This window comes from Pan paniscus, chromosome 5, assembly GCF_029289425.2.
Source record: "Pan paniscus chromosome 5, NHGRI_mPanPan1-v2.0_pri, whole genome shotgun sequence".
NCBI classification, from domain to species: domain Eukaryota; kingdom Metazoa; phylum Chordata; class Mammalia; order Primates; family Hominidae; genus Pan; species Pan paniscus.
In genome coordinates this window covers 107,004,717-107,017,014 of record NC_073254.2, presented here as the reverse complement: position 1 = coordinate 107,017,014, position 12,298 = coordinate 107,004,717, and the positions used below count along the sequence as shown (strand labels likewise).

Sequence of the window (12,298 nt, the reverse complement as noted above, 5' to 3'; positions counted from 1 at the left end):
TAGGACGATGTACTGCTTAGAGCTTTGAGGGAAAACATAAGAATGATAAAATGAGCCTAAATTATTTTGGAAAAAACACTGCTCCCCCAACCCATTTGACGATCTATTATTTCCTCCTGGGCTGCTCCCTCCCCAAGAGATTTGGTGCAGGAGGCAAGGAAGGACAATAAGAAAGGTTAGGAAGAAACACCTTGGGATGCTGACACCATCTGCCTTATCCTTCTAACTCAAGGACAAGCAGCGTTGGGTTGAATACAAAGTCCTTTCTTCCAAAACTAGGCACAGGCAGAAATATATATATAGATGCAAAACCACTATGATCCTGTGATAGGAGCTGGAATCACTTCCCTTTAGACTCAATTTCCTTTCCTTTTCGTTAGGTAGGGGGTCAGCCTCTCACCTTGCAGTATTGGGTGGAGATGGCTTAAGACCAAACTTCTCATCTCAACTCTTACTTCCAAGATTTATTTTGTATTTAAAAAAAAATGAGCCTGCCTCATTACCTCCACACCTGGGTATTTTGTTTATCAGGACTGAGCACAGTATTATTTTCTGAGGGCTGGAGCAACAGTGCAGTCCTTTCTAATCAAAGGTTTTTTAATCAGCTGGCTTTGAAATCACACAGTTCTTCCGGGGTCCCTGGAGCACACCACCTCCCTGTGATTTCTACTCAAGTTTTCCCTGGCCCCCACCCCCAGCACCCGTTCCATACCTATTTAATCTTTAAGCTGCCTCTAATCCTTTTGCAAGGAAGCAGGATGAAATGCTCAAACCACAGTTATACACAATGTTGATTCTCAGGTTCACACATTTGAGGAATTGTTTGAACAAGAAATGCTCTCTGTACTATAATCCAGGGTGCAGGCACGGTGCCCGGGCGACCCTCAGTCTCCCTCCGACACCCCGCATCCCAACTCCCGCCGCCTTTGCGCCTCAAAGCTGGCAAACATCCCCAAGCCAGAGCTGGAGTACCTGGAGTGGGTGGGGGTAAGAAGGGAAGCCAAGGTCGTCCCGGAAGGTGTGCGCCCCTCACCTTGCGGACGGTGCGTGCAGCCGCGCCGCACTGGGCAAACCGGCACGTCCAGCTGGCTCTAGAAGTCTCACTCGGAACCAGCTCCTTTTTCTCCTGAGCTGGATCAGAGCACTGCTTCTCTCAACATTCGATTCTGGAGTACGTTGAGCCCAGGGCGTTCTCCCCGCCAGCGTCCTTGCCCGCGCCAGTGCCCGCCGGGGTGCGGCGAGACAGAACCTGGGAGCGCGGCGCGCCGGGCAGCCCGAGGCACCGCTGGTGGCAGGCGCTGCGCTTCGCCGAGTCTGGGCGCCTGGACTGGAAGAGGAGGCGAGAGGGAGAGAGCGGGGAAGAGGAGGAGGAGGAGGAGCAGGAGCAGGAGCATGGGTAGGGGCAGTCTGCTAAATCATCTACGCAGGTCGCAGCCTCCCGGGACACCGTGAACGGAGAGGGGGGTGGTGGGTGTGGGATGAAAAGATGAGCCCGGGTGTGAGGCAGGTGGTATTGTGAACTGGAGGTCGCAGCTCCGAGGTACTCCAGGTCTTGCTTAGGTTATAAAAGAGAAATTCTGGAGCTGATGGCGCCTTAGGGCTCCCGGTTGCAGACACTAGAGGGCAGGGCTGTCCATGTTATAAACCGGGCCAGCGGGGTTGGAGGTGTGGGCGAGGGACTCACCTCCTGAGCCCCTTGCCGGCCACAGCCCTGGCGGAGAAGGGGAAAATAGATACAACAAGGGGGCAGACCCTACTCCCCTCTTCTGTAGCGAGCCTGGGTTGAGGAGGGAGAGGAACGGCGGGAGCAGTTGACGGGTTTGCACGCTTTCTCTACGCGGTTCCAACGGCAAACAGACCCTCTGGAGGTGCATTTCTTAGCCCTCCTCCAGGGGAGATTATAGTCAACATCCACAGGATGCCTCAAGGAGAGAGATTACAAGGAAGGGGTGAGGGAGAAGTGGACGAAAATTGGGGTGGGTCAAAGTGGAAGGGGGGAAGAGAGGTGGGGAAAGCAGTGAAGAAAAGGAGACGGAGGGTGGAGTGGTTGGGGCTGAAAGACCTGCTGAAGCAGCCTTGCCATTTTTTTTTTTTTTGAGGGAAGTCTACCTGGGCGCCATCTCAGGTTGTCAGAGGGCTTTGTGCTCTTCTGAGGGTGCCAGGGGCTGTTCTTTTTGTTGTTCTGCTGCCGCAAGGTCAGAAAAGTTAAGCTGGGAGGGACTTTGCAGAATCCTGGCATTGCTAAAAGAAGCTTCCTTACGGCTGGTTGGTTATTCTCTGTGGAGAACTTGGGTGACTCAACATTGAAGCCTAACATGGATTGAGCCCCTGCCATTGTAAAAAAGAAAATCAGATTGTTCAAACTAGCCATAAAATGAACTAGACAATCTTATGGAAACAGTATGATCTGTAGACAGCCTGATACACAAACCTTAGAGTTGAAAGGACCTTGGAAACCATGTAGGCAACTTGGGTAGCTGCCCCAAACACCTGCCTCACATTTTTCTTTCTGGTTTGTAGCGTTATGGCTGATTTGAAAAACACTTTAAGTTATTTATTTATTTTTTGAAGTTTGACAATTCTAAACCAAATGAAACCCTTCTTCAGTTCAAAAAGCGAGCCTGTGTGCCCTTCTCCTGCCTTCTGGAGCGCCTCTCAAGGCCAGCAGGGGTTGACTGATGGATTATCAAGGGAATTTCACTGAACAAGAGAAAGGAAGGTTGGTAAACTATAGTCTTAAATTGTGATTTGCTTCTGTTAATCCCATTAAACTGAGAATAGGCTTAAGTAGACTGAAGTCTAACAGGAGGATGAGGTGGAAATATGTTTTCCTACTAAAGATGACACATCTTGAAGTTTGTTTGATGATAAAGGTGTTATGTAAAAATAAGCAGAACAAGAATCATTCCTCATTTTAAAAAAGAATCTTATAGGACTGAAGATATTTTAGATATCCCAAGAGAGTAAGTAAGGACATTGTTCTACTCTTGCAAGTTTGGAGTTCCTCCAAAATATAAAGGAAATATGAGTTTGTTAAATTGCTTTATTTAAAATTGATTTACCTATTTTTTGGTTATTACAACATAAGGAACTATGGAAACAAATATTATACACTTGGAAACTTTCCTGAACATACCTCAGAATACCCGCTTTTTGGCAGATGTTCAGCTTTATGAAGTGTCTGATTATTTTCAAGCTATTAATTAACTTCTGGCATATATTCCACCAGCTTTAATAAAATCAATGCTCTCTTAATCAAGAGCTGCTAATTCAATTTGTATTACCCATTTGAGTTTCCAGTGGCCTCTATGAGTGCTTTAAGATTGCAGGTATATGTAAATCACATCCCCATTTCATAATAGAGAATTCCTTGTCAGTTAGAAAAACTATAAGGATTGCCTGGAGCCCTGGGCATCTGGCATAAAAAAGTCATCAACTTGCAGCGGGAACTCAAAAGTCATTATGAAGAAATTAACTTATCAAATCCACTCATTCATTAATTCAAAAAATGTTGGTAAATATCTACCACGTTTGAGGCATGAGGCAACTTCTAGGACTAAAATAATGAAGGAACAGTTTATTCTCTCAGTGGGAAGACTAATTCCCAAACTAGTAGATCCATTCCAGAGTAACAGTTTGGAGAAGGGGTAAGTACAGGATGTTATGGGAGCACAGAGGAGGGCAAGCTAATCCAGGTTTTAGGACCAGGGAGTAATTTCTGGAAGTGGTACTGGCAGTGGTGATGTGTATAGACAGTGGGGTGGTTGATAGTGGTTGGGAGAGGGAAAAATCATGAACAATGGATTCCCTCTATCTCCAAGACAATCCTAATTACATTTGTTAATTTTTCACTTGGATGCTGGAACTTCACATTAATAGATGAGGAAGCAAGCATGCACATGGTACATTTTTCTGCTAGAAGTAAGACTACAAGTTTTGTGAGGCAGGAGCTGTTTATAACTTGTTCATCACACGATTACAGAGAAGAATCAAGATTCTGGTTGACATTGTTTGTCATTTCCTACCTCCACCACGGAAGTGGGAATGAAACGTGAAGGGAAGGCATTATGGTGGCGAGGGAGCTCACATTTCTGAGCTCACACCATCCTAGGTGCTCTCCATACACTATTCCACTAAACAATTTCAACAACCCTGTGACATGGTTCTCTCATTTTACTGTTGATTTCAAAGACTGAGCTTCAAATTGCATTTTATGTCTGTGGTGTGACAGAGGCTAGAGGGAGAGAATGAAATGTTTATAGGTAAGTTTCAACATTTGTCAGCTTTCAGGAAGTTATGCTGTAGTAACCAAGCATAACCCCCAAATCTCAGTGGCTTGCTATGGTAGAAGTTAGTGGCTTGCTAATAAAAGTATTAGCTGTGGATTGTCTGCAGCTCCATTTGGGGATCCAGACTGATGAAGCCAGGCCATTTTTATGGTAGAGGGAAGAGTAACGGGGGAACATAACAATGGTTCTTAAAGCTTCAGCTGAATTATAAGATAAATCACTTATGCTTACATTCCATTGGCTAACCCAAATCATATGGCTAAGCCAGATGTCAACTGAATAAAAAGCAGGTTTCCTCCACTAGGAAGGATTCCAGGGAGGGCTTCTGTAAAGATGGGCCTGGGAGTCACAATATTTTATGAATAAATTATTAAATTGACAACAATCTCCAGCAATGCTTTTGAATGAAGGCATTTTCACTATAAAATGTTTTATTTGTTGATACTATTGGCTAACTGTGTTCACCAACCTCACGATACAGGGAGCAAAATAATGAATTTAGGTTGATTAGCTTAATCAACTAGAATATAGCTTAATTGATTAGAATACATCATCTAGATCTAAACTGTTCAGGGAACAGTTGGCAAGGTGGCCTTGCAGTGAGAAAAAGCTCTACTCTCTGGCCGAAAACTGGCTCGTACTCCTTGTTGGCATGTGCTAATATTTGTTCCCAGGAGGAAATAATTAAGGCAGACTTGGTAGAATAAAACCTCAAGCTCTAGTGGTCTTGACAGTGGTTCATGATCAACACATTTTTTTTCATCAAAAGTAATCATGAGAAGCAACTCACTTACTCATGAGTAGAAATAGTTGATACATTTTCAATAACTATTTCTTGAACACCTCCAACCTGGAAGTTTGAAAGAGATATAGGACTTGGTCCCTTCTCTAAAGGAACTAAAAACCCAAGGTAGAGAAGGCATTTACATGAATGACTACATGAAAGAGCTGAAGGAGCAGAGAAGCCTCTACGGAGGAATTGGGGCTTTGGAAAGATGTGTAGAGTCTGAGTAGGCCCTCTTGGTGTAGGGCTAATTTTTCTGTCTTCCTGCCCTCCAGTGCATGCTTCTCTTTGCTCCAGGGAGCTATCACTATGTGCCATGCATGTGCATCTGGGGACTCACCAGCCTAACCCTTTTCTCAAATGGACAGGCCAGAAGCCCTGTGTTATGACCATGTGGGCTAAACAATTATGTCCCTTTGCCCCTGTGTTCTTTTTTATTTTTCAGTTTTATGAATTTTTCATTTTTGTGGGTGTATAGGAGGTATATATATTTTTGGAGTACATGAGTACTACAAGCATGCCATGTGAAATAAGCAAATCATGGAGAATGGGGTATCCATCCCCTCAAGCATTTATCCTTTGAATTACAAACAATTAAATTATACTCTTTATTTTAAAATGTGCAATTAAGTATTATTGACTATAGTAACCCTGTTGTTCTATCAAATAGTAGGTCTTATTCACTCTTTCTGTTTTTTTGTACCCAAGTTCCTGTATTATTAAATAAATAACTTACAAGTGGAAACCATGAAGACACAAAAAACAAGCAGTGTGCAGATCAAGGTTTGGTAACTGGTGTGAAGGACAGGGGTGGCTGCTTTTGAAAGTGATACATCTATTCATGCATAGGCATTCTCGTAATGGAGAACTCCTTTGTTTCTGCCACTCTTGAGTCCTAGTCAAAGCTGGCAGTCCTTGTTATGTGTTCATAGGTGGCCTTTGGTGATTTGGGAGGTGATTCGTCGATGTTAGGGCAGCGCCCTGCTTTCACCGTTCTGCTTGACAATATGTAGGCTGTTCATCAAGCATTCTGACTCTAGAGTGAAACTTCAGGGTTCAGATACCAGCTCCACTACTTACAGCAGAGTGACCTTAGGCCAACTTATTGTACATTTGTCTCAGTTTGCAACATCTCTAGAATGGGGATGATAAGTCTTGTACGAGGGTTTCTCACGTGAGACAGTGCATTAAAGTTCATGGCACAGTGGCTGGCACACAGTAAGTAATGGGTGTTAGCTATTACTATGATCTTTTCCTTTTTATTTACTGTGTAAGAAGTAGATTCATTTCTCAGATTATTTTTAATGTCTGTGCCTCTGGTTTCTGGCTCTTTTCTTCCAGCCTGCATATAGAGCTTTTCTAGCCTAAATATTCCCTGTACCCCTCTCTACTCCCCGCTTTTCCTTGAATCTCTCTCTCATCTATATTATCTTTGCCTCTATTTACCATTACCATTTAATGTCATGAAAAGAAAAAGAATTCTTGGTCAACATTTCTTCTTCCTTACCTCTCACTCATTCCTCAATAAACTGAATATAGCTTCTGACTTAGTCATGCTACCAAATTTTTCTTGGGAAAATCATCAGTGACTTTGTATAATAACTCCCAAATTCAGAGGTTGATTTTCAGTTATTGTCCCCTTCATCAGTTTTAGCATTGCTTACCACAAGTCTTTCTTAAACTCTCTCTACCTTTGGCTTCTAGAATGCACCTCTGCTGGTACTTCTATCTCTTGTACCATTATGTTTCAATTGCCTTTCCTGACTTTTCTTACTTTGAGTTTAATTTAGGTATTGCTGCTTATACCTAGAACCTCTAATGTCAAAAATTCAGCAGACCCAGCCAATACTAATAATGAGTAAAAAGCAAACTTGAGTAAATGGAGGTAAGTGCCTGGATAAGAAGACTGAAGCATTCTTCTTCCTTTTTTTTTAGTGGAGAGAATTGGACAGAAGGTTCTAATGTTTATCTGACATTATAAATGTAGTAGAAATGTAAAGAAAACTTTGAAAAAGGAATTAACTGGAGGACAATTATCTTAGGTGAAGTAGTATAATCTATTATAAGAATAAAGTAATTTTTAAAAGGGAATACTGGCTGGACTTGGTGGCTCATGCCTGCAATCCCAGCACTTTGGGAGGCTGAGGTAGGCAGATCACTTGAGGTCAGGAGTTTGAGAGCAGCCTGGCCAACATGGTGAAACCCCATCTCTATTAAAAGAAAAAAAAATACAAAAATGAGCCAGGCATGGTGGTGTGTACCTATAGTCTCAGCCACTTGGGAGGCTGAGGCATGAGAATCACTTGAACCTGGAAGGCAGAGGTTGTGGTGAGCCGAGATTGCACCACTGCACCCCAGCCTGGGTGACAGAGCGGGACTCCATCTCAAAAAAAAAAAAAAAAAATTACCATAAAAAGACATCTAAAAAGAATAGAAAAGATAGCACAAAGAGAGGTCTTGAATATAGACAAACTTAACCCAGGATAGTAAGGTAACACAAAGCAGTGAAAAGAATAATAAATTGTGTGGCACTGTTCACAATAGCAAAGACTTGGAACCAACCCAAATGCTCATCAATGATAGACTGGATAAAGAAAATGTGGCACATATACACCATGGAATACTATGCAGCCATAAAAAAGGATGAGTTCATGTCCTTTGCAGGGACATGGATGAAGCTGGAACCCATCATTCTCAGCAAACTAACACAGGAAGAGAAGACCAAACACTGCATGTTCTCACTCATGAGTGGGAGTTGAATATGAGAACACATGGACACAGGGAGGGGAACATCACACACTGGGGTTTGTTGGGGGATGGGGGGCTAGGGGAGGGATAGCATTAGGAGAAATACCTAACGTAGATGACGGGTTGATGGGTGCAGCAAACCACCATGGCACATGTATACCTATGTAACAAACCTGCACGTTGTACACATGTACCCCAGAACTTCAATAATAAAAAAAGAAATTAACAAAAAAGAAAACAATTCAAAATCCTCACATCATATGTAAATTACAACAAAATCCAAAGGGTGAAATAGTTAAATGTAAATAATTCAGGACGACAATAGAGAAACATTTGGGTATATATTCTCCAATATTTTGATAAGGAAGAACTTTTAAGCACTAGGCTTGGTATTTAAGGACATTTGGATCAGTAATTCTTTCTCCTTTAGCATCCAGAATTATAGAATTTTAATCACATTCATCATAATCTCAAGGCAAAACACACAAGAATACTTTGTTATTTTATACTAGTCTCAAGTTCTTCCTCCAAAGCTCCAGTGTAGCTTGTATTTGTTTCCCTTGTCTCTCTAGGATGGCAAAGTAGAAAATGCTGTTTCTCTTCTGCTAGCCACATCACTTCCCTTTTCTTGATTCTTATTCTGGAGATTTCTCTTCTCTGATTACTTTCAGCCCTAAAATACCTATTCATTGTCACCTCTAACTTTTCCCTCCATTCATATGCTACAATAGGCTGCACTATATTATACACTTTACTGTTTGGCAGTGTGCTTGGTATACAGGAGGTGCTCAATAAATACTTATTGAATGAGCATTTTCCAACCATATTTTAAAATCATTTTTTAAAAAATTGGCCTTTGAGTAGAGGTAACAATAATATATTATATCATTTTAAATAGCTAGAAAGAGGATACTGAATATTTCCAACCACAAAGAAATGATAAATGTTTGAGATGATGGATATACTAATTGCCCTGATATGACCACTATGCATTGTTTGTATCAAAACATCATTATGTACCCCATAAATATGTACAAGTATTATTTGTTGATTAAAAAATAAAATTAACCACCTGCCAAAAAATGGGCTTTCAAGTATTATTCTTTAGTTATTCTTTTGTTCATTCTTTTATTCATGAAGTAATGGAGAGCTGCATTAAAGTAATGGTAGCAGAGATCATGAAAAAGGTTAAGTATAATTTCTGATTTAGACAACTAGATAGAAGAAGTACTAGAGTTAAATTTTGAACCTGTTAAATTTGAGGATGCTGCAGGCCACCCAGCATAGTATCTGGTCAGTAGCTGGAGCTAGAGATAACTTTTTTTGGCGGAGGGGGTCCCTAGGAATTGGCCTTTATGTGCATTTTGTGGTCTAGCTCCTCAAGCTGCATATCAGCATGCTTATCCCCAGGATATTCTTTTATTCATCTCTCTGAGTTTTGTTGTTCTTTAACATATTTTTAATTTTTCTTTTTGGGCCTTGTTTGCCCTTAAATCTTTTCAATTTATTACTCACCCAAAGCTATTCACAACTCAGAGAAAGAAAAATGTTCCTTTGATCTTTAATCCCTTGTGGCTTTTTCTAACTGACCTGTATGAGGGAAAAAGATGCTCCACTCTTTTTCTTGGCCTTGGAAGTTTTCCCTCTTGTATGAAAAAGGAGACTTCGGTATTGCCAAGACACTGCTCCCACTGGCCTGGCTCTTTAGGCCTTGTCATTTAGCAGCTGTAATGACCATGTGCAGTGCACTTTCTTACCAAAGCCCCAGAAAAACATCTGCTATCTGTCAGACTTGGCTTTTGCTGGAGAATTATTTAAACCTTTGTTTCTTTTAAACTTCCCCAACACATTTGGTACACAATAAATATTGAAGAATTAACAAAACATGGTAGAGTTTTTTTTTCCTACAGGAGAAAAAAACATGTTGAGCAAATACTAGGTACTTTACATATGTTATATTTAATCATCACAATCAAAACAAGTTTAGGAGATGGACATTATCATTTCCATTTTACAGACAGAGGAAAGGAGGAGTGCAGGTGTAAATACTTCGCCTGATGTCACACAGGTAGAATGTGGCTTAGCTGAGGCTTGAACCTGTGTCTGTACTAAGGCCTGTTCTTTTCCATCCCATTGCAGTGTGTTCCAGGATGGGCTAATAGAGCTCCAGGGAAAGCTGGGTTATGGGAGTGAGTGGACTGCACGTGGGAGGAAGGAAGAACTCAGGGTCAGTAAAGGAGCAGCTTCCTGACCTGGGAGTATTTGGCAGGGTGAGTACATGTGGGGTAGACAAATCACAGAGTTCTTTAAAATGGGTTTATTATTTGTTTTTATTAATAATATTGTTAGTTTGTATAGAAACTTAGAATTTTCAAAGCACTTTCCCTATCTTCATAAAATCTGGCAATTCCAAATCATTTTCTAAAAATATACTGTTTATGAAATAACATATCAGGTGATGATAACACTGTTACTTTATAGTTATTTATTATTTATTTTAATAATTTATTGAGGGAGAATTTATATAACATAAAATTCACTCATTGTGCATGTACAATTCAATGATTTTAGTACGTTTCTAGAATTGTGCAGCCATCACCACAGTCTAGTTGTAGAATGTCTCTATCACTCTAAAAAGTTTCCTCATGCCCATTTTTGGTGAATCTCTACTCCCAAAGCCATCCTAGGCAACCACTGGTATGTTTTATTTATTTATTTGTTTGTTTGTTTGTTTGTTTGTTTATTTTGAGACAGAGTTTTGCTCTTGTTGCCCAGGCTGGAGTGTAATGGCGCGATCTCAGCTCACCACAACCTCTGCCTCCCGGGTTCAAGCGATTCTCCCGTCTCAGCCTCCCGAGTAGCTGGGATTACAGGCATGTACCACCACGCTCGGCTAATTTTGTGTTTTTAGTAGAGATGGGGTTTCTCTGTGTTGGTCAGGCTGGTCTCAGACTCCCGACCTCAGGTGATCCGCCCGTCTTGGCTTCCCATAGTGCTGGGATTATAGGTGTGAGCCACCGCGCCCCACCTGTTTTCTGTTTTATAAATTTGCCTTTTCTAGGCATTTCATATAAATATTCAGTCTTTGCGTCTAGCTTCTTTTACTCAGTGAAATGTCTTTGGATTCATACATATGAACCATGTATCAGTAGTTCCTTTTTTTCAATTGCCAAAATGTTTTCCATTTATGGATATGTCATACTTTTAAAAATCATTCATCTGCTTGTGAACATTTGTATAATTCTTTCCCTTTAAATAGTACTTTGTAATTTACATATCACTTTGACATTCATTATATTAGTTGATCCTCACGAACCATGGGAAGAAGTGAAGACAGGTTGTTATTCTCACGTTATGACAATAGGATGATAATAGAGCCAGGCATTTATTGAACTCTTTCTATTTGCAGCACTGCTATAAACATGTTTTATGTATTGGCTCATTTAGTCCCTGCATCATCCTTGTGGGGAAAAGGCTATTATTGTCATCATCTTTTATACTGGTAGGCTGTTATGAAGAGGTTAAGTAACTTTCCCAAATCTGCAGCCAGTATGAGGCAAACTGGGGTTTGAAACCAGGCAATCTGGAACCAGCATCGAGGCCTAGAGAAGTTAGAAGATGACATGTTCAAGCCCTTTTAAGTGGTTTTATTTTCTTTTTCTCTTCATACATAAGTAAATGAAATTTATTTATTTTTAATTTATTTTATTTTTTTATTTTTATTTTATTTATTTATTTATTTTTATTATTATTATACTTTAAGTTTTAGGGTACATGTGCACAATGTGCAGGTTAGTTACATATGTATACATGTGCCATGCTGGTGTGCTGCACCCATTAACTCGTCATGTAGCATTAGGTATATCTCCTAAAGCTATCCCTCCCCACTCCCTCTACCCCACAACAGTCCCCAGAGTGTGATGTTCCCCCTCCTGTGTCCATGTGTTCTCATTGTTCAATTCCCACCTATGAGTAAGAATATGCGGTGTTTGGTTTTTTGTTCTTGCGATAGTTTACTGAGAATGATGCTTTCCAATTTCATCCATGTCCCTACAAAGGACATGAACTCATCATTTTTTATGGCTGCATAGTATTCCATGGTGTATATGTGCCACATTTTCTTAATCCAGTCTACCATTGTTGGACATTTGGGTTGGTTCCAAGTCTTTGCTATTGTGAATAGTGCCGCAATAAACATATATGTGCATGTGTCCTTATAGCAGCATGATTTATAGTCCTTTGGGTATATACCCAGTAATGGGATGGCTGGGTCAAATGGTATTTCTAGGTCTAGATCCCTGAGGAATCGCCACACTGACTTCCACAAAGTTTGAACTAGTTTACAGTCCCACCAACAGTGTAAAAGTGTTCCTATTTCTCCACATCCTCTCCAGCACCTGTTGTTTCCTGACTTTTTAATGATTGCCATTCTAACTGGTGTGAGATGGTATCTCATTGTGGTTTTGATTTGCATTTC

General features: G+C 40.9%; 2 protein-coding genes across 3 annotated transcripts in view; one reads left to right on the top strand and one right to left on the bottom strand.

The window, feature by feature from the left end:
• HTR1E (5-hydroxytryptamine receptor 1E) overlaps positions 1-2,656 on the bottom strand; it is an 82,806-nt gene extending 80,150 nt beyond the window's left edge. Inside the window, exon 1 of one of the 2 annotated variants that reach the window (XM_034962487.3) lies at positions 973-2,656. The gene's annotated coding sequence lies outside the window, so the exon portion shown is untranslated. The remainder of the gene's footprint in view (positions 1-972) is intronic. The other variant, XM_014345417.4, reaches the window with a different exon arrangement.
• Positions 788-12,298, top strand: part of LOC129398107 (uncharacterized) — a 234,844-nt gene continuing 223,333 nt past the window's right edge. The window contains exons 1-2 of the mRNA XM_063605096.1: positions 788-977; positions 1,182-1,396. Coding sequence (XP_063461166.1) covers positions 788-977; positions 1,182-1,396 — 405 coding nt within the window. The remainder of the gene's footprint in view (positions 978-1,181; positions 1,397-12,298) is intronic.